Raw genomic sequence first — 25,162 nt, 5'->3', positions numbered from 1 at the left:
TCAGTATGAGGGAGTTGGATTTCCTCTTAAGCTTGCAGAAACTGCTAAGAGTTCTGTTGATTGTTATCTTGGTTTGAGGCAAGGTAGCATTCTAATGATATCTGCTGGGCCTCAGGATGATCTAGAATATAAAAATCTGAAGGAAGATCACTTGGTATGAGAACAGCTTAGAAAAATGAAAGGATAAAACTTAAATTAACATCTCATTAGTGTGATAGTTCTTACAGAGCTGGGTTTTGTGTGTTTTCCTGATCTATGGCCCAAAAGCAAACAGATGGCCCTCTCCTGAAGTGGGACAGCCATCTTCAAGTGCTTGTCAGCATTGGATTTATACTTAAAATGCCCATGAATTTGAGCAGAACCCAACCTCAGAGTAAGGCCCTGGTTAACCTTTTTGCTTACTTGTCTCTTTAGCCTCTGGTCTGTCTAGGAATGTGTATCCAAATCCCTGTCTCTGTAGTCATCCATGCTGCAGTTCTTCATAGAAACAGTATCACATGCCTGATAACCTTTAACTAGAATATAACCTTTAAACTACTGAAATATTTTACTTTTCCAGAAAGTTTTTGTTCTTCACCTAGCACTAAGTATCTGTTATGTATCCATTAAATACTAGCAGCTGTCTCAACTTAGGAGGCTGCAAAGAAACACACTGCCTGGAAAAAGCAGGCCTGTTCTTACCTTTGAAATATAGACCACAGTAAAAGACAGAAGGAGAACTCTCACACAGTAGAGAAATCAAACTGAAATGTGGCTGGTCTTTTTCTGTGCTCTGGGAAGGCAAGTTCAGTGTGACCCAGGTTCCAGCTTTTCCATCAGGCAGAAGTATTGGAAAAGAACCTTCTCCTCCCTAAAGGAAAAACCTTAACAGAGCAGTGTGTAAACCTGCAAAGCTTTACTGGGGGTAGTGAGAAGCCTATTTGTGTAAAAACAGTTGTCTCTGACATTTTTCATGTGTGGAAGGGAGGTGTTTCTAGTCAGAGAATGAGCAATAGCTCCAGCTCAGTGTCATCTGCTTCTTTTCCCACCTGTAACAGTGCTTATAACAAGAACCTTCCTTTTTGCCCTTTCAACAAGGCGGAACTGGCTCTGAGACTTACAATGCTGCTCTGAAGTAGAAGAGGGTTATTTCACCTTCAGGAAAATAATGGTATCCAGCTGTATCTTAAGTTTATATTAAAACACTGATAGTCATTAGAATGAGCAAATAGAATGTGAGAAAGAAACCCCTTGCTACTTTTCAGTTACTGGCTTACAGCTGCATCTCAAGAGGTGACAAACCCAACCTCGGTCTCAGAGCTCCTAGTGTGTGACGATGACTTCTGCACAAGGGGCTGAGAAGAATGTGTTGGCGTTACCCTGCGAGGGTGATACAGGGACATACACATGAGCTGGACTGAAACAGCAATTTGCTATCAACTGCCTCTTCATTTTTTTTTTATCTTTCTAAAGCAAACTTGATGTAAAAAGTGATCTCTGCTGTACAGCACCCTGCAGAACTTCCTATGTGCAAGTGGTGCCTCCTCTGTTTTGTTCTGCTTTGCCACTTGTGATGTTCTCCTAGAAAAGACATGAACAAGTGCTGTGCATTAAGTTTTCCTGGGCTAACACCTGCCTCATTCTTATGAAATCCAAGGAGATTAAAGGTAAATATCAATACTTGCATTGTAAGAGCCTTCCTCTGGAAACGTGCAGAGCTTGAAGAGCTGGGCCTGTCATGAAAAGCCTCATTCCTAGCACAAAAAACCACTCCAAAGTCAGGCTCACTGTTTGAATAAAGCAGATCTATTTCAGCACCATAACATTTTATTAAACTACACTATCAAAATCACATTGATGGCAGGGAGAACATTGCTATCAGTGCATATTTTCTGTACTAAGACTGTACTCGTAGCATCCAGCACTTGCTGAGGAAAAGGACACTGAAACAGAATCCTTCATAGCCAAAGAGACAGTAGAAAACTCTTCTACAAAAATCAAGGCAGTTAGGGGCTAGCTGAAAGAGATCAAAGGGAAACACTTCAAGTCAAATCAGTTGGGGGGGTATTTTTAAAAAGTGTACTTTTAACCAGTGTTTGTTCCTCAGCTGAGATATGAAGATGCTGATAAACAGCAGTTTTTAAGTAGCATCCCCTGTCTCTGTAACTGCCTGTTCACAAACCCACACAAATATTGTGTACTGCTCCTTCACTTGTGAACTGTGATGCACACACTTGAATACAACAGCTTGAAGTGTACTACAGTTATAAAAACCGGCTTCATCTTCTAGAACAAACAATAAAAAGTAGCAGAAATACATTCTATACAGAAGTAAAAAAAAAACCCAAACAGCTGAGTTTCAGACAAATACTAGAGTACACCAGGGTGAATTTTAAAAGTCTTACTTCTAACACCTATATAGCTATTTCTAGTCTCCCCCTGCTATGCAACACACCATAGCAACAGCTCAAAGCTGCTTTCTGGCACAACAGGACAACCAGCAGCCTTTTTAAGCAAGCATCCTCAGGAGCAGGTCACATCAGAAGTTCTGTGTGACAAACTTTCCACAGGGCTGCAAGTAGAGGTTTATATGAAATAAGGCTATTTTCAGTCTTCATGTGAAGACTGGTATTTCAGTAATGTTTTAAACAGTGGAAACACAGTAAAACAGTTGTCTGTTCCACCACGAAGAGGTCAGGCTCTTGGCAGAATAGCAGAAGGTGAGAATAAGTCTGCGTTCAAGAGGAGAGGAACTATATACATCAGTCTGCAGTGCGATGGGTTTCTTGAGTTTTGTTTTCAAATAACGTTCTTACGCCCAGCCAGCTGGGGGTCTGCTTCACAGCAGTGTTTGGCAGTGCATCAGCATTTTAGGTTGTCAGTAACACCCATCCTTCCAGGAATCATCCTCGGTGGTCTGCGCTGACTGAAGAAATCTGGTTTGAGTGACAAAAAAAAAAAAAAAAAGAAGTAGTCACTAACAGCTCCAAGAAGCAAAGTCCCCAGATCTGTTGATGTACACAGGAATGCTTGTTTGAGGCTTTGGTTTACACTGGGCTTCTGCAACATCTGTCTTTTGACAGTGTCAAAAAAAAATCTGCCTGCCTTAGGTAAACTGCTGCAGTCACACATGTGTACAGCTTGCACATCCCCTACACCAGACAGCCAGCAGAACAGACACAGCAGCAGCAATTTCAGACAGTTCAGAGAAATTAAGTGACTATTACTGGGTATTTAGTGACATATATATCCTGCTCTGCTAAGTAGTTAATAGTGTTGTGGGTTTTTCCCATGACTGAGTCCAAGAGAAGTATTCTTCTCTGCACATATGACTAAACACAGGAAAAATAATCAGATTGTATGTAGAGTACTACTACAAATTAAGAATTTAAAAATTTCCTTTTGAGCATTTTTTTTTAAAGATACAGTTCAATTTATTGAAGGCTACAACGGGACATTAAAAAAAAAATCAACAAGTATTTCTTGCTTATTAGTCTGATACTGAATCGACTTTTAACTTCCCCTCAATCACAGAAGTTTACACTACAATTGTACTGCAAGTAACTGTAAAAAATAGCTTGTGGCAATTCGGTAGTGGATTTACCACACAAAAAAGCACAGCAGATGCCTTAAGACAATGGGATAAGAACACACTTTGCTAAAATGGCATAAAGCAGTCCGTGCACGTAGTCACGAGCATCTTGGGGGCCTTGCTCTTTAAAGAGATTGAACATGTCCTAACTAAACAGCTGTTGCTTTAAACTGTCTACAAAGTTCCAATATCCACTGACTAAATATTTAGGAAGCTAATCATAAAAGCTAGAAGTAAATGTCAAAAAAGTGCAAAAACTCATTCCATCTTTCTGGATTAAGATGTGGCCTCTAAATCAGTTCAGACTTCTGCAGCAAGAACAAAAATTCTGGTTTTGGAAACCATTATATATGCTCTGCTTTCACCTTGTTGTATGAAGTTACTCTACTATAATGTATATAGAATCATGCTTAAGACAAGCCTTGTTAATTTGTCCTACTTTTCAAACCCTTCTAAAAATTCCTTAGGCCTTGGACAATGCCCACCTTGAGTCCTAACAAAAGACTAAGGAAGAAGAAAAACCCACCAAACTTATTTTACTAGTAGCAAAGTTACAGAGGCACCAAAGTAGGTCATCTGGGAAGATTATTACATTAACAGTAAAGACAGTTTATTAGTCATTTGGAAGAGTTTTTCCCCTTCCCAAAACCAGATGTATGCACCAAATAAATCTGTGCCCTAATGTTCATTTCTTAATAGAAAGAAGTTTGAGCCTATGCCTCTTCATTTTCCTGGATAATTAGCCCTGTTTAAAAAAAAAACCACTTATTTTTTTAAACAGATGGAATACTGGAATATTGAATGGTTTGGTCACAGATTACATGGTAAAGAGGGGAATCTCACCCAGAAGCTGATGAGTCCCAGCCTGTCGGTTCACACATAAGTTCACAGAATTTAATTTGAGTGGTACTGAAAGAAACTGCAACCCATTTCTTCTTGACTGAGGGCAAAGTACTCAACATCCATGAATCCTCCAGCTAAGTACTACCCTTTCTTTAAGGGCTCCCCCACCACAACCCTACATTTAAAGCTCATCAGTAGCTCTGACCCAACACTATACCCATGTCACACTTTAAAACCAGGAGATGAACATAACTTTATAAAAAAGTGTTTCTAATTTGTGAAAGAGAGGCAGAATTGAAGTCTCACACTTACCTCTTGGATGGTGGTGTTGGCTTGCTTTTGGGCACCGAGATTCCTCCAACAGACGTGCGTGCTTTAATGGGTGAATTTTTTGCCACAGTGACCATATTGCTGCTTCTGGTAGTGCAACTGCTACTGGAAGAGCCTGTGCTAAGTGAAGATGGCTGTGGTTTTCGAACTCCGCTAACAGGACTTGTGTAACTGCAGGCTTTCACTGGCTGCCTGGGTGTTAACAGAGAGTTTGTGCATGACCCTGCTTTCATGGGTTGTCGCACTGTTAAGGGAGACTGCCCAGCACTGGAGGAATACCTGAGCTTGCTGGGAGCCAGACCTAGAAGTGAAATAATGAAAAAATAACTCGGTTGGCAACAGTATTTTAAGAACACTTCAGGACACCAGGCCTTTTAAGAGCCTTGGGTTTAGTTGGGTCAGTTAAACAGAAAGAAGGAAATCAACTACAGCAGTGCATATAGAAGACATTGCACAGACCTGCTGACCGTTGCTGAGTTCTTGGAATTCGACTGCTTGGCACCTGCAGATCTGACTCCAAGCTCCGACTGCTGCGTACAGACTCCAGAGCTCGAAGGCTCGTCCTGGCCAGGTTAGGCATGCTGTGGCGCATCTCCTCTGAAATCAAGAGCAAATTCTTTATTCGCTGCTTCTGGTAGTAATGGAGATGTATAATGGATTAGACTATCTCTTGAAAAACATACGCACTTAGAAGCAGACAAGCGTGTAACTAATTCTTAGCTTCCATTAAATAACAGCAGTTTTGAACTGCGTATGTCAAAATTATTTTCACTGACTCTCACAACTAGCTTACCTTCGCTGTTTGCATACTTGAGCCGGTCTTGCATGGGACTTTGCACAGACCTCCTTGGGGGACGGATACGGGAAGTAGATGACCTGCCATAATCTGCACTGGAAGAAGGGGACTGACATCGGGGTGAACTGAGCGGAGATGGTGAGTATCTGTGAGTGCTACGGTATGACAGGGAACAATCATAATCATCCTCATCCTCAAGGCTGTACGTGTCAAACTCCTGGTCACTGTAGGTACCCCTTCGCAGAGAGTGAAGGGAGGCACTGGAACTGCGACGTGATACAGAAGCAGAGCTAGAGGCACAATCCTGACGGAGGCCTGGAGATAGAGGGCAACACGGCTCAAAGTCATCATACTTTAAAATAGAAATTCCTTACCCAGTTGCAACACAACCTCAGAAGCAGCGCTTTTATCAGTGATTCATTTCACCTTGGAAGGAGAGTCAAGTTAATAACTCTCTTTACTGAAGACACAGCATATGGAATCTCTAAACTGGAACAGTGTCACCCACATCAGTACTGTTTAATTAGAGCAAAGAGTTAATATTCAAATTGACCTGAATTACTCCTTAGGTCACATACACAAGCAGCTGTGATTGAGGACTATATATTGCCATGCAAGCTCTGTTAGGTCAACTAGGTATAGAAGTCTAATTTACAGTATGAATTTTTTAGTTCAATTAGTTACGCACCCACCAGCAGTTCAACAGGTTGCAATAAAGATTTGAACTTCTGCCTTCGAGTGAAAAAATATCTGCTTCTTATTGACATCTACAGTGCATCCGTCTGGTTTATTTACAGGTCCTCCCCCAACTTACGCCTTTATTTACGTCTTCTTGCCTAACAAAATACAAGCAACTTCTGACCAAGAACTAATTTAGCAAACTGGTTGAAGGGGCTTTTGAGAAAGGCATCAGTTAAAGTTCTGAAGAACCCTCTTCTTGGTGCAGTCCCTTCACTGGAGGGATAAAAAAAAAAAAGCAAGCATTCCCCGCTCTTCTCCCTTCACAATGGAAATATGAAAAGCTCCCACCATTCTGAGGATGAAGCACTTTTCATATTTCACTGGAAACTTTGTAATGTGATGGGATTTCCTCGACATTTTTTTTGAAGTGATCACAAAGCATAAAAAAATATTCAAGTTTAGAAAGAAAAAAGCCGTTATTTGCTTTAATAGAACTTTTCCTTAGCTACAATAAAGTGATAACAAAATCTTATGTCTTTTGCTCTTTTTGATCTGATATTCCAATTCCTAGATCATAGTATTTTTTAAATTTATTAAAGGCACAGTACTAAAAGTAAGTGTTCTCCAAAAGAAAAACAGAGAACTTCATTCTCTATTTCCTGTAAACCACAGTTATGATTAGTTTGCACAGACCAACAGATCCAACCACTTTGTTCCACCTTGATCTTCAATAAGGACCTCACCCAAATCACACTGAAGTCAACAGAAAGTTTACCAATGTTTTAATGGGAACTGGATCAGGGCCCTGAAATCCCCCCACACTGGGACACAGACATGTTTTATGCTTAAGTTAAATTTGCAGAACTGTCTCTGAGCACTCTAGCAGAGCAAAACTTCAATTGTAATTTCAGCTCTTTCACTTTTAGTACTCTTGAACTCTTAGTTTTACTCAACACAGCAGTGAAATACTACTTGCAGCTTCTGTGAAATAAACAATTTGCAAAATTCAGTCTTCTAGACAGCTTCTAATATGATTTCAGGCTGCAGTTAGGCAGCCAGCTCAGAACAACAAAAATTTACAAGCAAAAAATTTTGCTGGGTTATTTTTTTCAGCTGATCAGTTCCCCAAACCACTACACAGTGCAGTCACAGCTGCTTGTGTTTGCTTAAGTGAGGGGACAGTGACCAGATGGGCAACTGTGAGCTGCTGCTGTTTAAACAGTAACTCTTATGAAACAGTTACTCATGAAACTTCACCTGTATTTCAGAGACAATCTGGGATGGAATATTTTTTGAGTATTAAAGGGCACTTACATATTTAAAGTGGGGGTTTGGATAATACTTTCAAGACTATCCTCTGCTTTACGATGTGTAATCTTGAGAAGGTTATACAACTGCTAACTTTAAGTGGCAGTTTGGGTCTGTAGATTTTTAAAGGAAGCAAAATCACAAACATTTCAAAAGATCTCTTAAATTCTTTTTTTGTTGGGGAAAGCAGGAAGAGAAGAACAGGCGGAATCCATCTACATTTCTCTACAATTCTAAAACTGTAACACCAAACGGAGATTGCTGTCACGTACTTTCTTCCTGAAGGCGTGCCATAACCTGGACATCAGTCAAGTCCTGCAGTTTATATCCCATGGAGATAGAGTCATCAGATGTACTCAGCTCACTGTCCACAGATGACTGAGAGCTCAGTGCAGAATGCATGCTCAAATAACCTTCAGGAGGAAAGAGGAGGGAGGAACAGAAAAAGCATTCAGACATCCACATACAAAACAAAAATGAGCAGCAGAGAACTTATTCTGGTAATAAAATCAGTGCAGTTGTGAAGTTGAGGTATGGTTGCTAGAAATAATTAAGAAGTTAGAAATTACTTGAGAACACAATGCTCAGTGTTTTAACTTGCAATTTTCAGGAGGCAGTCTTTGCACAGGGGAAAAAAAATTGTCGACTTCTGTCCAGAAGGTGGCAAAGGGATGCTTGGTAATTTTGAGCATAGAAACATACTTTAAAAGATCAGTATTATTTCTGCCTATTTTGAGAAAGGGGCAACTATTGATCTAGATATTAAACTGCAAAGCTATACAAAGTGCTTGCTAGGGCGCTGGTGAGCAGTCATAGGAGTAAAAGGATCTAAATGGCTTTCAGAGTACAGTACCTCAAAAATCACTCATGCAATCTGCTTATGCAAAGTAGAATTTACACTAGATTGCCTCCTCCCCACTCCTGAGGTTTATCCATTTTTTTTCTTCCTCTCAACATAAACCAAACTCTCTCTTAGAGGGAAGGCCATAGCTTGTTCATACAGCAGGTCATAAAAAACAAACTGAAAGGATATTTTCCACAGGGAAGTTTTTCCATCAGTCAGGCATTAGGAAGAACAACAAATAATTTCCCTTTTGCAGAAGAATAATAAAAATATCATCATATTAATCATCATTAAGTGGAAACTTTTACCTGTTAGTACTTTTTCTTAAGTCAGCAAGTCAACATTTTCCATGGCATAAGAGTACTACCACTTGCTACTAAAATAGGGAGGTGAGAACAAGCCATGTAACTTTAGGGTTGTACTGGTACTTGTCCTTCAACCATGGGAGGCTTCTAAGTAGCCCTATGTGCAGAAATGTGGTATCACAACTGCCTTTGGGCTTCCTCAAATACTACTTTTCCTGGCATCTGGGATGACTGTTACTGCAGGAAGGCTAAGCATCACCTAGCAGTTAGCTTATCTCCATCTGCAGATGGCAGGCAGATGCAGGCAATGGCAGGAGAATCTTGCTACCATTCCATCAACATTAATTTGGGGTCGGGGTAGTATCTTTGAGAGAGAGCACACAACGCTGAGCGTACCTTCATCTTCTTTTCCTGTTTTATAACTACCTTACTGCTTTGTATTTAAAAAAAAAACAAACCAAAACAAAAACCCCAAAACACCTGCTAGAAAAATTTTTGGAAATGCAGAAGGATTAGTAGATGTAAAACCTCTACACAGCAAATGTGCTTATCTATGCTACATGTTACAAAATACTGTAATATGCTCCTAGCATAACTAACCCTCAAAGACAGACACATAAAACCATGTAACTTACAGAGCTATTTTAGGAGAGAGTACATCATAACCTTAAAGTGATTCAAGAGAAGGTTGCAATTCATACTATATAGATTTAGACCCATCAAAAAAAATTAAAAAAAAACACGATCAGACAGAAGATCAGATAAAGCTAGTAGATATGCAAGAGCCTAAGAGCACTTAACATCACTTTCAGCTAGAATAGGCTTAAGAAATACAAATCCTGCTCAAGCAGGGATTCGAGATCATCACTTAAATAAAAAGCAACAAGTTAGCTGTAACACACCAGCTGACAAAGCAAGAATGTCAGCCTCCCAAAGCATCTATAGGATGTCATTCACCACTGACTTTTACTTTAGCTCACGCAGTTTTGCCTGCTGTGTTCTAAGAAGTCTTGAAGGCAGCGCACCTACTGAATAATTCTTAACAACAATGCTAGAAATAAAACATTTTGTCTGTTCTCAGCAAAACATCTAAAAACCATTTCTGAGCAACCCTTTCAAATAATGGTTAATTCCAGTCAGGCAGACAAAAGCAGCAGGTTCCCAATGTTATTTCTTGAACCAGTTTTGAAGAGTAGTAACTGATGACATGGAAAACACACGTTTGAAGTCCAGGCGTAAAACAAAATTCTTACATGGACACTGAGCAAGCTGCTTTGTACCAGTAAGCCTCAAATTCCTCATGTGAAAAGGCGTAAAGTTTTTGCAGTTTCAAGATGCTTACATAATACAGTGGTAGAAGTGTGACCGTAGTCAAGGGGTGCGCCTGTGCATGTGTGTGTTACACAAATACACACTCCAAGTCAAGACACTCCAGTATTAAGGCTGCACTGCCATATAACATATTCCTGTTTCTTTCCTTCTGGTGTCAGGAAAATACATTGTAAGCAGTTGAAGTAAAGCCAACATGAGAGCAGGGATTGCACCTGTAGGATGTAGTATAATGAATAAGCACAGGTTTCCTGCTGTATCTAACACCTTCTCTAATACTAAAAGCTGTATTTTTAATACAGTTGCATCTTGAACACAGCGTTTTAAAAAGCAAAGTTCCCAATTCAATTGTGTGTGTTTCGTTTTGTTGTAGCGTTTCAAATTACAGGTCTATTTAAAAAACAGTCAAGGAGGGAAAGAAAAACATTCACATTCTTTCATCAGTAAAAACTGTTGTGGCTTAACATTGCAAGATGAACTGATTATGGTTTTCATTACAGAAGCTTCAAAATATACCACATCTGGATTTTGTAAAAGGTTATTTTCGTTTAGTTTTTAAGGGAAGTTACTGTTAAATATTTTTCGTTTGAATGGTAGGGAAGCTCTGTTTTTCTTAGAAATAAAATCAGATTTGAATAAATCAAGTCGACAGTGAACTTTAAACTCGTGTTGGCACTTACATAAGTCCCAAGGGAAGTTTGGAAGTCACCAAACAGATGAAGTGAACTCTCATGTATAATCGTACATGGACAAAGCCTGTTCTATACTTGGCTTTTTATTTGGTACCCTTAACAACTTCAGCAGATTTGCAGAGTGAATGAAGAAGTCTAGAAGTTACAAAGACACTTTGGTTTTATACATCAGTAACTGCTTGTGTGTGAAAATGTGGTCAGACATCTAGATTGCCAACCAACCTCGTATTAAAAACAAGAAATTGATTTAGAGATTTTTCCCTGCAGAATTCAGCTTGCAAAAATAACAGTCCTACATGTGTCCTTTTGTTTGCAAAATAGAGATAAATGTTAATTTCTGTTTACAACAGAAAACCAGCAGATCTCAAAAGCATACCTGCAGCTGTAAAAACATTCATATGCAACCCTTTTTTTCTTCAAAAAAAAGTTCATTTAACATCAGGTTTGAAGCCAGAAACTGTTAAACATGCTTTATGTTTTTAAACATGCAAATTAGGATATAGCAGTTTTCACAAAGAAACAAACGAATCAAGGAAGACTCCTTTGATAATAAAGCCAAGAGGCAAAGCATTTGTACTAGGAAACTGAGCATGAACTGCATCAAGGATAAACGAAGCTCCTGGAAGAGCCTACATGGACTCCTTAGGCAGCAAGCAGCTTAAATGTACAGGAGACTTAAGGCCAAGCCACTTAGGACAAGCTTTATTATCATACCTACAAATACAGGCTTCCAACAAGAATTTTGTATAAGTTGCCTCTAAGGTAGGAAATCAGTCTCCAGACACAATTAAGCCTGATAGAAAGCTTTTGTTATTTTGTGTTTAGCTGCCCACTCGGCCAATTTAAAGACTTAGCCTGGAGACAACACCTTTTATCTTAAAGCTCAAGGCTTCTTTCTGTTGCCTACATTAATCATTATTTTCAAAAGAAACTTCACAAACTCTCAAGCCAGAAAACTGAATCCAAGTAACTTTATAAAGTTAACACCTACATATGATAACATTATTCAAGAGCAATATTTTCTTTGCCCCAACAGCTGTTTTCTATTTTAAGTCACTTAAAATTAGTACAATTTATAAATATATAGGAAGTTATAGAAACAAACCCATGAAATAACTACATGACATTTAGAATGCAAGGAGGTTTTCTCCCACATAATAGATGAAACCTGGGTCAGTAAGCAGGCAAATTAAAAGGAGAAAACCCCATGGCTGGACTCACATTTCTTGACAACTTTTCCCTGTGTCCATTAGTAATACTCCTTGCATTTTAAACACTACAGGTTTGCACTGCTCTACTGACATGCCATACCTGAGCTGCCACAGGTTAGTAGTGCTTTGTTAGTCGATTTGAGATGCCCGGGAGAGTTTAGTGCATTGCTACAGGAGCCTGTCTCTGTATTCAAATTATGTGCGCTTGGTGATGCCAATGGACTGCAATACAGGTTTTTCCATCTACTGGCTAGAAGGAAAAATACAAAAAAGCCATAAAGGTTATAAAATTATTTTTAAAAACAAAGAGCATAAGATAAAGAAAGGCATCAGATCAAACAAGATTAAATATTGTAACAGATGTACTTCGAATAAGATGTCTTGATGGTGTCAGTTACAAGATGTAGGAAGCAAAGCAGCGCCTGTTCCCTTGCTCACTCTCCCCTTTAACTTGTTTTGTCACTCCTGAAGAATTCCAAGAATAACTACTGACAAACTGAGCTTTAAAGAAGCCATACATTTCTGAAAGTTTCAGTGCTGGTCTTCAAAGATGACTGTTTTCATAAATATCTGCTACTTCTATACCTCATCTTCATTTTAAGAAACACCATTGAACTTTATGTTTACACATGTGTTACTTTTGAATTTTTAAGGATGGAATCAAAACAACATTAAACCACAAAAGCTATGCCTTTAGATTAAAAGAAAAGCAAATTAATATAAAAACAACCATTCTGAAATATTTGTTCAACATAGACTCACACATGAGTTAGCAAAACAATCAAAAAGAAGACAGGTAGCAAAACTTAGTGCATCCATGCTTACTGAAGCTGGAAGGAAACAAGCAGCTACAATGCTACAGAAATGACTCGGTCTACGTTCTCTATATATTCAAGGGGCTGCTGAATTGCCCAGTAAACCCTTACTGTTTAGAGAACAGTAGGTAAGAAAATAATGAAGATTCACTATGTAGTTTTCTTTTTTATTTCCCCCACAAATATAAGGTCAGACTACTTTAGTTAGAAAACAGTGATAGAGTACAAGTAAAGCCTTATACATTTAAGACAGAAAGCAAAGAGTTAATCAGATGAATCTTCATTTGAATTTTTAAGCACAGATGGTTTATAAAAGTAAATTAAGTTTGTTCTCAAACTACATTAAATTATCTCAGATCAGGAATTTCAAGGCTAAACTAAAAATAAGCCTGACTCCAAGCAGTGCCAAAACACTGTTAGTATGTAAACTTAAACAAAAAAACCCAAAACAAAACAGTGGCCTCTCAGACTTCAAATCACTGAGGTCAAATTACTGGTTAAACTGAAATCAAAATTATTGCATTCACATAGAAGACAAAACCAGCCAATGCAAAACCCAGGCAGACAATTTTTGCACCAAACTGGGGGCTGTATTTTCAGCAGTGAAGAATATCACTGAACTTCAAAACATTAATTCTCTCAGAAACTTCACTTTTTCAAACACTGCTCACCACAGCTTTTGTATTTAGATGTTCACAAGTCAAACTAGACAGATGAGGCTGCAACACATCCTGCTCTGCAATGCTTTCCAATGATGAGTTGTTAGAAGAAAATAACAAAACTAGTCATCCCTCCAGCTGCAGGATAAATCACAGCTGCCTATATAGGAAACCTATGATATAGAAAGTTATACACTACAGAAAAGGATTACTTCTTCATTTCAAACCCCTCAGCATCTTGGCTAGCATCAACTCAGCCCAGGACTTGCACATTTTACATACAAACCTGGAGTACGTCTGAAAAGACAAAGGTAGGCTATCTCCTAGATGGATTCCACGTGATGTACTACAGGTATGCAGAAATAGAATAACCCCCTTGGTTTTGTGATGAAGTAAACTATGCATCTATTCTAACAGCTCTTACATCAGTGAAAGGCTACTATGGGATTGATCCTTCTGTGCTCTGAAAACGGAAAAGAAAAAACACAAACCTACAACCCCAGAATACTGACTATGATGGTGGTATGCAACTACTGAAGAGAACGTAGTCCTTTCATTCCAGGCAGATGAAGTAAGGGATTTTACCTCAGCAGTTAAGTAACACAGCTGAAAGCCACCATGAAGTGCTTTTAGGGGATGATAAAACTGGAAGAAAAACTAGGTTTCCAAGTGACACCTTTTTCTTCAAGTTACAGATTTTAATGTTCCATTATTGTAAGCTTTGAGCGTCAACTGTTTTACCCAGGTAATAATACTAGTGGTAAGAAACAGTAAGAATAATCTCCATTAGAAACACGCAACAACACTAGAACTTTTTATATAGAAAAAAGCTGCAATAATAATTTCATATGATTCTCTCCCCCACTCCCCAGCAGCACTTTCCTCCCTCTACATATTTTTACATTAAAGATGTTTGAATATTATCAACAACAACAAAAAAATCCAAACCCAAACAACCAAGAGCCTGAAAACACTAAAATATATTTCAGTGTTTAGGCATACACTAAAATATATTTTAGTGTTTAGGCTCTGAACATACAAAAAAAACCCAGAAAGCAAGGTGGTCAATTTGGCAATTAATTTCAAATGCTTATATTTGCATCTTAAAAAATACAGAGGCAAAACATCACAGTTCAGTTTGTTTCATCTATTACTTGTAATCAGCATAGTTTTCTAAATGCTTACAGAATGATCTCTTACCTTCATCACTTGATGCATTGTCAATGTAAACCAAAAGCAGGGAGGTTTTTATACAATAACAAACATGGCTGTACAAATATGCACCAAGAGCACAACATCTGAAGTGCTATCTCTGCAGATATTCTCCACTACAGCAACCGCAAACTTCATGTCTCCTTTGCTTTACTGTTTCTGAACAATGTAAAGTACACAAGTGGAAATAAGATACACTTGAAGAAACAATGCTTATAGTTTACGTACCTTGATCAAGTCTGTTAATAAGAGTTCGGCAGGCTGCTTCTGTCTCGGGACTGGGATTATCCAACACCTGTCGGCACCATTTTAAAGGTGAGTCAGTTTTCTGATCTGTAGTAGATTTTCTTGGGGACACGTAGAGCCTTTGCAACAATTGAAAGGAGACAGTAAATAACACTCATTAACTCAAAGCATACAGCCACCAAAGTAGCTTTTACTAAAGCATGCCTGATAGTAAGCAATAGAAAAGTTATCCAAACTAAAAACAGAGGGAAAAATTAAAGTTTAAATTGTATACTATGACTCAGAAACAAAATTTACTGTCACAATAGTAAAAATTCACTTAAAGATGGCTTCACAGAGAAAGTACAGAACCTGCGCAAGGAAAGGTTCAAGCTTGGGCTGTTGGAATACTACTAAAAGTTAAGTTGTTGGTATACTCAACATCACCTGTCACCCCCACCTCTTCATCACCAGCAAACCAGCTACAGCCACACTTGATTTATGCTACTCCCAACAGCTGCCCTCACACTGATGTATACATAATATTTCATCTTCATCAGTATTTGAGCATAAAATGATCATGAGGATGGTTTTAAGATTTCAAGGAATGTCTGCATGCACTTCAAGTGCTCCTACTCTCTCTTCCAGCAGTAACTTTTGACACTCCTGCAGCAAGATACATCAAGTCTTTCTGTTCCAGTTACTCATTCTCACACAGACATCTCGTATTCAATTCATAAAATACTCCTTTCCACAACAAATCTAATATAAAACATCAGATATTTTAGTAATTACCCCATTAATTTCTGAAAACCCCTTGTGTTTAAAAGTTATAGGAACATACTATGGGACTCTCAGTTGTGGGGCATCCTATCCATGAAAGCAATGTTTGGCCAAGATAAAAATATACAAACAACTGGGATATTTAAATCATTGTGCTGGCATCAAAATGCCTGTCTAACCTATCGCCCTGTGTCCTATCCTGTATCCAGGTAAGGATAAGTACAGAAACAATCAATCCAAAAGCTGCACTGATGCAGAAAGCTGTCCTGGACTACCGCAACTTTGCGGTTTGGGACTATCAGATCAAGCACCTCTGTATGCAACAGCTCTCAAAAGAGTATTTTTCAGTGAATCCATCTAAGCCCTTTTTTGAATTCATAGCTGCTTTTAGTACCCACAGCACCCTACTGCAACGAGTCCCACAATGCACAGACACATAGGGTGAAGAACCACCTGCGTTCACTTGCTGTGAAGCAGTTACCTGCTATTTACTCTTGATATTGTCTGGTTCTTGGGGGATGGGATACAGGTGGAAGGTAATTATTCTCTATTGCCTCTTGACATGCCACTGTCAATAATATTCCTGCCCCTGACCAGACCGATTTTATTCAGGGAGCAGAGATTCAGTCTCTTTAGTCATGTGTCATACAGAAGCTTTTTCACACCAAGCTTTACACAAAACCACATGCAAATAAAAAAATCCAAAACCTAATTTGCTATTGACAAAATAAATGCTGAGAAACATGAACACAAATATTCCTGAATGTGCAATGTTATCTTTTATGAAAGACCTCACAAGCATATCTTGCTGCATTTCTGCATGGGTAAATGAGCATTACAACAACTTGGATCCAATAAAACAGAGAAAGCAAAGTGCTCTTTCTCTGGATTTATTTTACAGTTCAGACCAAAAAAAGCAGCAATAAAACCATCAAACAAAAAAGAGGCCAATAGCCTCCTTAGGGCAGGTCACGCTGTTCTTCACATATTTTAGGTTAAGAGAGAAAATCCTGCTCTACTTCAGGAAGTAGTTGTTCTACCCAGCTCCTTCCACACTGCTAATCATGTTTCTACTCAGAACTGTATCAGCTGAAAATGACAACACTTGTTTGATTGCTAGAACCATTTCCACCTGGAGCAGAGCTACCTGCTTCGCAGAGTGCCGGAGTCCTCTGTAGTCTGCCAGCAGACTCTCATTTTTCAGCTGACAAGTCTATTGGCAAGAGATGGTCTCACTTAAAATTTCACTAACGTCAATTAAGTAAGCTAACTCAATTTTTCAGTGCACTGATGGGCAACTTATAAAAAAAGAGGAATTCTGGTTTGATTTCATCAGCGTCAGGTTTACTATTTTCCTTTTTAAGCAGCTTTGGGGAAGGTGCAACATACTTAGCAAGCTCACTTCTCAAAACATGCTTGCATAGCTTATTCTTCTGGAGCACTATACACCATCAGCTGATAAACTAAAAACACCAGTCCCACAAATAGAAGTTAATATTTTTCTGGACATGACATAAAGAACCAAAAGTCACTTTTTACTAAAGGATTCCCCCACCCAGTGTCATCCTCCTTAGCCACCGTGGCACAACTGCCGCAGCAACAGAGGCCAGGTTAATACAGTACCACATTTCTAGCTGAACTAAAACAGGCTTTCTTCTGAAAGAGGTTTTTGTGATAAACTAAACTCACTCTGCTCTGCTTAAAAATATGCAGAATTTTATTTCTGGTAGTTCTATCCTCTAAGGCTGTTTGATTTGTCAGGTTAACTTAATCCAATAAGCATTGGAAAAAATGTACTCAGGCATGCCATTAAGTATGCCTACGACTGCCAGTTTACGAGTCAGCCAAAGTCTTTTGAGTTTAACAAATACCTGATTACGGAACAAGCTTTACCTTGCATTTTGTTGCTACAACTCAGCAGTTTGGGTGTGAAGCATGTTCTGTTTAAACAGCAAAAGGTTATGCTTTGAATATTTTCTTTTGTCAAACTGCAAATGACAATTAAGAAGTTATTTAGAGAGTTACAAGGCCTAATACAAAATTCAGAAAGTAAACATTTGGCCATATAATCTCAATTTGATGTATTGGGGTTTTGCTGCATAACATTAAATATGAATGAAATTTTCTTCAGCTTCTGTGAGGAAACCCTTAGATAAAGCATCTTTAGTTTCTGCGTACTAGTGTATGTGTTTCACTTTCCCATATGAAGTATTTTATGAAATGCACCTCTGGTAAGAGCCAAGTAGTTTTAGTTGTGCAGCAAGCACAACATGAGATTTTTCTTCCTTTAAGAACGTAGGCACTCAAAAAATAAATTTGTGGGATTCTTTGCACTTTATTCCAACATCTTCTAGAGATGCTATCTTTCTTTTGGGGTCAATGCCACAGGAGGATTTGTGGGAGCTAATGGCCATTATTGTTTGATTTTGAAAATACTGCTTTAAATACCCCCCCCCCCCCGAGAATCTAGAAAATACTATGACAACTTTCTCAACTTACACACTGCACTAAAAAAAAAATCTTCACAATGTACTAACACATCAGATCAATTAGAAGAGTGCAAGCCACTATTGCCTCAGAATTTAAGATCCTAATCATGCACAATATTTGCACTAGTAAATCTATAGATCATAAGAAGAGAATTCAGCTGCAGAAAGCTCTATAACTAGTACATTAGTAAATTAAACAAAGTAAAATGAACCTCAGTTTTTAAGACACATGCTTGGTTTATTATTCATCTTCTACAGCACTTAGCACCAGTAGCTTCAGCGGTACCAAAAATGGCAGAAATTATACTGATTTTGAAACCTTTGAGTTATATACATCAATGCAAGGAGGAGACCTGAGGTAACTAAGTATGTTTAGAACAATTCAGGTTTATAAGATACACCTCCATAAAGTGCTAAGGCAGCACCTAAATTCTTCTGTAAAGCGTGTCTTTCAAACAGATTACATTCATTTTCCTTTCCTTTATGTATCACACTTCAGAGAGTTGATGTTCAGATTTATTACTGTGCTTATGCTGTTCTAGTCTCAAATCTAAACACTATTGTTGCACAGAGATACCAATACTGACAGTACAGTGCTGTGGAAAGCAACAGTGAACCAATACTGCACAGGTCTTGAAATGACAGAAACATAGAAAGAAAACATGAGAAAAATACTGTGGCAAACTCTCCATATAAAAACATTATAGTATTAGCCCAAGTGGAGGTGTGAACCTTTATCCCAAGAAACAGAAATGGGAAAGAGAGGGAAAAAAAAAATTATACTGCATGTTTTGCAGAAGAGGCACCATTTTTTCATGTCTATCTAGCGACTAATCCTGCTGAACAAAATACCAAAGATCTAGTCACTAAGTCACAGAAGCTCTAAACATCGCATTAGCTTAATCTCATGACACAGCCAATAGTCTGTAAGACGATCAAAAGGCACCTTGTGGGACAACTTAAGAGCTGTATTATACGTACACTGCACAAGGATGCTGAGCAGCATCTCTAGCAATCTCGCTGCAGCAACATAAAAAGGCTTTCCCCCTCCACTCTGGCAGCGCAAATGAGCACACCTCATTTTACAGAAAGCCATGAGTCAATTCCTCAAGCATTTCAGTAAGAACTGTCATTTTAAGCCTCCGCCATCAAAAGCAATTTAACCCTAAAGGTCGTATTTTGCACACAAGTGTCAGACAAGCAGGTAGATTTTTCCTTTCAGGTTACTCTACTCCGGCACTGGCAATTACTGGCAACGAAGACTGCCGATGGTAATGCTATCATAACGCTGCGCAGAAGGGTTCTGAAGGAGCTCAATCTACCCAGAGATTGTGCACAGCGAGACAGACGTTACACAGACCGTCGTAATGGCTAACTGCAGCTAGCACAAACGGGTAACGCACTATTCAAACAACCTAGACATTCAGAAAATGTTTTTGGTAAGTCATCTGTACATTATTTAATGCAACAGAGCTAACCAATCCATTGTTAAAAATACCTCTAGAAGGTTTTCATCTGATGACCAGTCTGAGAAACTAAGGCCTTGCAAGTTACTGCTTCTAAGTCATAAAGAGTCTTGTCAGCAAGGAAAGATTGCAGGCAAACTACTACACGGCCTGAGGAAATGTACAAATCGATTATATAGAGAATAAGGAGTTAAAGTTCTCCCCAAAATTAGAGGCACAAGAGGACACATTTTTCATAATCCTATATTGGTACAATACCCGAGTTTTGTGCAGAACCACATCCTCGTTTGGTGGAACTTCTCCAGAAAATTTGTTTCTATCTCTGATGGCACAACAAGCTAACAATGATGATATCCTGCAGTACGTTGAATTAAATGCTTTTAGACATTAATACAGAAGGCCAGTGGACATGGGGCTAAGTCTGAAAACATACACTCCCAGGAAACTCCTAAATAGTAATTTGAGTAAACCATGCTCCTTCTTCCTACAAAGACTATTTCAAGGGCACCCTACTTGCTGTGTTGAACTCTTGTATTCAAGCAGGAGACAACACAACCCTAAGGTGAAGGCAGCACAACCTATTTTATGTCGAAAGACAGGCTTTTTGGAATGAAAACTGTGCAAGGCGTGGATGTAGCAGCAATGTAGGGATTCACCTGAGTGACATGGATTCCTTCTCCTCCTCACCCCACAAAAAACAGGACCACATTAGGCTGAGTAGACCTGTACATTCATGTACACACGTATCACATTCTACGTATTCTTCTAAAAGGAACTCAGCAGTTTAAAAGAAACTTAAAGAAAAGGTTCTGTTACATGGATTTGCTTGATTGTTATGGCGTGTTTTGTTTTGGGTTGGTTGGTTTGTTTGTTTTTAAAAAAAAAAAAGCAGAACATACATAAAAGCTTATCCTGAAGCCCTGTGTAAAACCACTGGCAGTTTTGCCACTGGGATCAAGACCTTAAGCAACAGCAGTAGCAATACTGGGGAGACACATCCAAGGGCCTATTTCCTTCCATCAAGGAGAAAACCTAAAGTTGTTCAAGGTGAGACATGGTCAGAGAGTTTGGTACTCATTCCATCAAAGGAGATGGAGGTGGAAAGTCTAATCCAGCTAAAAGGAGAAAGAGTACTGAAAAACTTCAAGGCTTTTAATTTCTGCCATTTCTCTCTCTCTCTTTCATCCAATGACACATTAATAAGAATACTTTATAGTTCAGAGGGGCTTGGAATTTGAATAGTTTCATCATAATTCCAAGACAAAATTCTCTCTCCCAAGTCTTACCAGGAAAAATAATTGGCAATTGGCAAAACACCAAACAAGTAGCACGGGAATGCGTAACAAAATGCTGAACACAAATCACTGCACAAAGAACAATAAACTAAACACATAGAAAACCACAACCTAATTCTTACATACAGGCGGTACCCAAGAATGACAAACACTAAGACGACAAGCAAACTAACGCTATTGCAAGCATATCTTGTTTGTTCCCTTCTGTACGGACAACAGCCTTTCTAGAAACAGCTCAGGAGCTGACCTGCACTGAAGCATAACATAAGGGAGCGAATTGGTAACCAGTAATGAGAAAACAGCACTGAAGTCTAAGTTAAGCATCATGCTGAACTCAACAGCACAGAAAGCCGACTTTCGCTTGATTGGGTCTCAAGGATATTTACAATTTTGAACAGCTATTTGAGAAAGTGACCTAAGAAAGCAAGTCAAGGGACAGACACCAAAGGAGTACTGAGTTACAGCTACTGCAGGTGATGCAGTACCTCATGTTTCACAGGAGTTCAGTCATTGCAATGTTGTTTTTAAAAAACAAAACCTGAGACCACGCAAATCTTGCTGAAACCAAGGGAAGATGCACAGAAACATTTGCAAGCTTGATCCAAATAAAACCAGTAATTTCAAAACAGCGCAGAAACTGAGACTATCTGCACCTGCAGAGAACAGTAACAAATCCTCTGACCCACTCCTTCATGCTTCCATTTTGGCCCTCCTGGGGCAATGGTTTTTGCTGTTACCACTTCGGCTCGAGCGGCAAAAATCCACGCAGTAGACTCAACTAGAGGTTTCGAACCTACGAAGTAGTCATGGAGCATAACTACAATACCACCAGAGAAATTACCCTGAAGTTTGGACCCATTATTAAAACTAGCATAACATGAAGATGTAAGAACTAAAGCCTCTCTTTTTGAAAGCTTCCTGCTCCCCACCCCCTATTTTAAACACTTTCACACTTTAAAAGTGTACAAAATGAGTTCTTGATATTCTTTAAGGTATAAAGCACCATCCCCTCTACTAGCTGATAATAAAGAAAAGGTCAGCAAACCAAAAGGACTGGGTGGTTAAAATTTATCAATTCAGCAGTGACAGGAAAAAACAAAGCCACTGTGAATTTCTCAGAAATTGCCAAAAATCCTAAGTATCAAAGTACACATGATATGTTCCAATATTAGCTAAAGTTTTTTTCCTAATGTATAATATTAAAAAAGGACTGCAAATATAACAACATAGCAAGCTATTTGCTTTAACTAATATACTGCTTAACACATTTAGGTATTACTTGCATCCAGGCAGTACAAAATTCCCCCAATCAGCAAAGCCACCTTATTATAGTTGATCCTAAATCCATATAGCATTAAGGGTGTTTTTGTTTTGGTTTTTGGTTTGTTTTAAAGAAGCCCCTCCTCTCTTCCCCAACCACTGTTTTCTGGTTATTGCCGATAGGAATGCATGAATATCTGCATGGACAGTATGAGAGACATGCTTATGAAGAGAATTTAGCATATTTGGCAATAAGCACGGCCATGCGCTATTGACTGTACATACATTACTCGTTCCCCACTTTCAGTTTAGCTGAAGAGCTCTGCAACAAGAAGCCATCATAAAAACGGCCTCTTGTTTTACTAGGTTTGTTTGAGAAGAAGAAAACAAAACAGACAGAAGCAACGCAACATGATTAAAGGTAATTTATGATAATAGAACTTGCACAAGAGCTCCACAATACCAATGTTATTTAAACTCCTTGGGGCACCTCTTTTTAATATGTTGGCCTAGATGAACCCAATTTGATGAGAAAACAGAGGTATCAAAAACATGAAGATCCTACAAGGTCTACTGAGAAGCGTACCTGGTAAAGAATGACCTTATTAGCCACCAACTCAAGGAAAGGTTAATAAACTGAGCCTCTGGGTGCAGAATCAATCCTGACTGCATTGGACAGTATTCACCAGCCATGTAAATCTCAGACTCTGTCTGGTTTCTTTAACAAGTCAATACAGTTTGAAGAATCTCTCATGTCACAGGCTATATAAGCATGAATATAAAACTAGTTGTTTTCATTAACATGGAAATAATGAAGCCTGCCTCCCAAACTCAACTTGTTAAATATATTCCTTTATCTCTCTCTCTTTTTTTTTTTTTCCCCCCAAGAAATTTGCTCAAAATCGCGTTTAGGTATGCTAAAGAGTTTCAGCAATCAAGTTAGAACCAGTATTTGGGTTTTAAAAGAAATCTTGCAAAGAAAAAAAAAATCATGACTGGCAGTACAAATTAAAAGCACATGAGAAGTCACTTGTACCATCTGCAGCTGGGAGAGGTGTGTGAATGAACTTTCTGAATGCCCACAAAAAGAACGCATAAGAAGAAACTCTATTTTGAAGAACACTTCTAACTTTATACATTCCTTTCCAAAACTAACAAACACTGAAAAATCAGTCTTCCTTCACTTGTCATCTCAAAAATGGCTTACCCTGTTTTTAATAAGCTTGAATTTAGATTTGGGCTGACATAATTACATTTTTGAGCTCCATTCCATTAATGAAGTTTACCTTCACTTATAACAGCTAATGAATTTTTAGAGTTTAAGATTTGTTTTGTATTCAGCAACCATTCCGCAACGCTGTCTTCCCTGCTAGATTAATCTCTAGCTACACAATTTGCAGATCCCTGAGGCTATCCTACAAAGTCTTAACATTATAAACTCTAGGTAAAATCTCAAGTCATAGCTATCCGTGAGCTGGAATTCGCCTTGAACTTTAACTAGCTTTGGAAGGGCAAGAGAAATTAATCTACCAGTTTATAAAACAAATTCTAAACAAGGCTGCTGGTGAAGTGGAGAGTCCTACAAAGTAAGGTCAGTTAAGGATTACATCATTGATCTGTTTCAGTTCATGTCTCTGAACAAAAGAAAACAGGTTAACTGCAAAGAAACAGTATTCAGGAAATGGAAATGATTTGTCATCTTAGATACTAGCAAAAGCCACAAATTCCAGATGGTCTAAGGTCTCAGTTTCTATTTTACAAAATTCTTACTTAAATACAGTGTTTGACAGTTATGTACAAAGTTTAAAAACTCCATTATTCACTCATCTGCGTGCATTATACGTGAATAAACTAACAGGGAAAGAAGGGTTTTCTGTGCTTGCTACAGCAGCATCAGGAAGAAAGGGGGAAAAAGAAGCTTTACAGTTAAACTGATTTAAAAAAAAAAAAATTCTTTGGCACAATGGTCTTAAACATAAGAAGAGCCGATAAAGAGAACTGCATTCTTGCTGCTAAAAATCAAAGCACTGTATTGAAATCACTTTATACCCTTAAAAATTATTGCACACCTAAATACAGAAACTCCCAACCACAGCAGTGTTAAGTTCCATGTATTACTAAAGTTTTGAGATACATACCAGCTATCTTCTTCTTCATTGCAATTTTCAAGCTCTAACACTTTGACTTCATCCAGATCTGTGTTATTTGAAAGACTTTCTAGATCTCCACATTTTTCACTGGGATTTTGTTCATTTATTTTAACTGAGGAATCAATACCTGTAATGACCATGTTTCGCATAAGCTCTGTGCTATTACTTGTATCCATATGTGAAGAACATCTAACGTTATCAGCAGTCTTCATTTCCACCTTACACATGCTGGAAGACAATTCCTCAGTGGCACTGTTGCAGCTATATTGCGTTTGGGCATCTATGTCTTTTTTTAAGCAGTTGTTCTCTCCTTCCTCTTTTCTTATTTTGCTTAATTGATTGTTCAGATCTGCCATGATTTGCAATTCTTGCTTCTCTGTTATCACGTTGATGCTGTTATTAATTTCCATCCCATTAAGACCAGAGTCATGGTTATCCACACCAGCATGGATGTCACTCTGCATGTTTGTCCCAAGCATGCTCCTGCTGCTCTTCGTTCGTGGGTGCTGATTCTCGATCTCCAGTCTCCTCACTAGCTCCCGCAGCTTTCGCACCTCCTCTAGCTCTGGGCCAACCTCCTCGGATGCCGGCTCCGTGTCGGGGCCCATGGCAGAGTTCTCCATTGAGTCTCGTCCTAAGTCAGGCTCCAGAGCATGATCCTGCTGTATGACCGGGGCGCTTCCAGGCACTACCATCATCCAAAACACACAGTTTCACTGCAAGACACGAAAAATGTATAAAAGCTCCACAAAGATGCATGATATTTTAAGCAAACTGGAATTAAACACCACAAATTCTGACTTTTATAAGCATAAACTAATTTCACTGGGGTACCATGTGACTGAACTTAATCAAAACCTATTGAAAAAGAACAACTGAAATTAGTATGAAACATTTC

At 38.6% G+C, this 25,162-nt stretch overlaps 1 protein-coding gene across 1 annotated transcript; it reads right to left on the bottom strand.

Annotated features, from left to right (window-relative positions):
* Window positions 1-1,731: 1,731 nt before the first annotated feature.
* Window positions 1,732-24,962, bottom strand: LOC104832743 (SLAIN motif-containing protein-like). The gene is made up of 8 exons (XM_010569093.1): window positions 24,253-24,962; window positions 14,825-14,961; window positions 12,011-12,160; window positions 7,802-7,942; window positions 5,538-5,855; window positions 5,204-5,341; window positions 4,727-5,045; window positions 1,732-2,915 (listed from the first exon to the last, which is right to left on the bottom strand). Exons 1-8 carry the CDS (start codon window positions 24,960-24,962, stop codon window positions 2,858-2,860), a joined length of 1,971 nt encoding a protein of 656 aa, XP_010567395.1. The 3' UTR covers window positions 1,732-2,857.
* Between the last annotated feature and the right edge of the window lie 200 nt (window positions 24,963-25,162).

This window comes from Haliaeetus leucocephalus, unplaced genomic scaffold (genome assembly GCF_000737465.1).
Source record: "Haliaeetus leucocephalus isolate CR32 unplaced genomic scaffold, Haliaeetus_leucocephalus-4.0 Scaffold262, whole genome shotgun sequence".
Lineage (NCBI taxonomy): Eukaryota > Metazoa > Chordata > Aves > Accipitriformes > Accipitridae > Haliaeetus > Haliaeetus leucocephalus.
This window is presented reverse-complemented; position numbering and strand designations above follow the sequence as displayed.

What these genes read in the sequence shown, in the direction of transcription:
- LOC104832743 (XM_010569093.1), bottom strand. Translation starts at nt 24,962, where the DNA reads ATGATGGTAGTGCCTGGAAGCGCCCCGGTCATACAGCAGGATCATGCT. An exon ending in GGCACGCCTTCAGGAAGAAA is followed by an intron (nt 5,856 to 7,801) that starts GTACGTGACAGC and finishes CTCTATCTCCAG; the next exon opens with GCCTCCGTCAGGATTGTGCC. An exon ending in AACTCAGCAACGGTCAGCAG is followed by an intron (nt 5,046 to 5,203) that starts GTCTGTGCAATG and finishes TTTCACTTCTAG; the next exon opens with GTCTGGCTCCCAGCAAGCTC.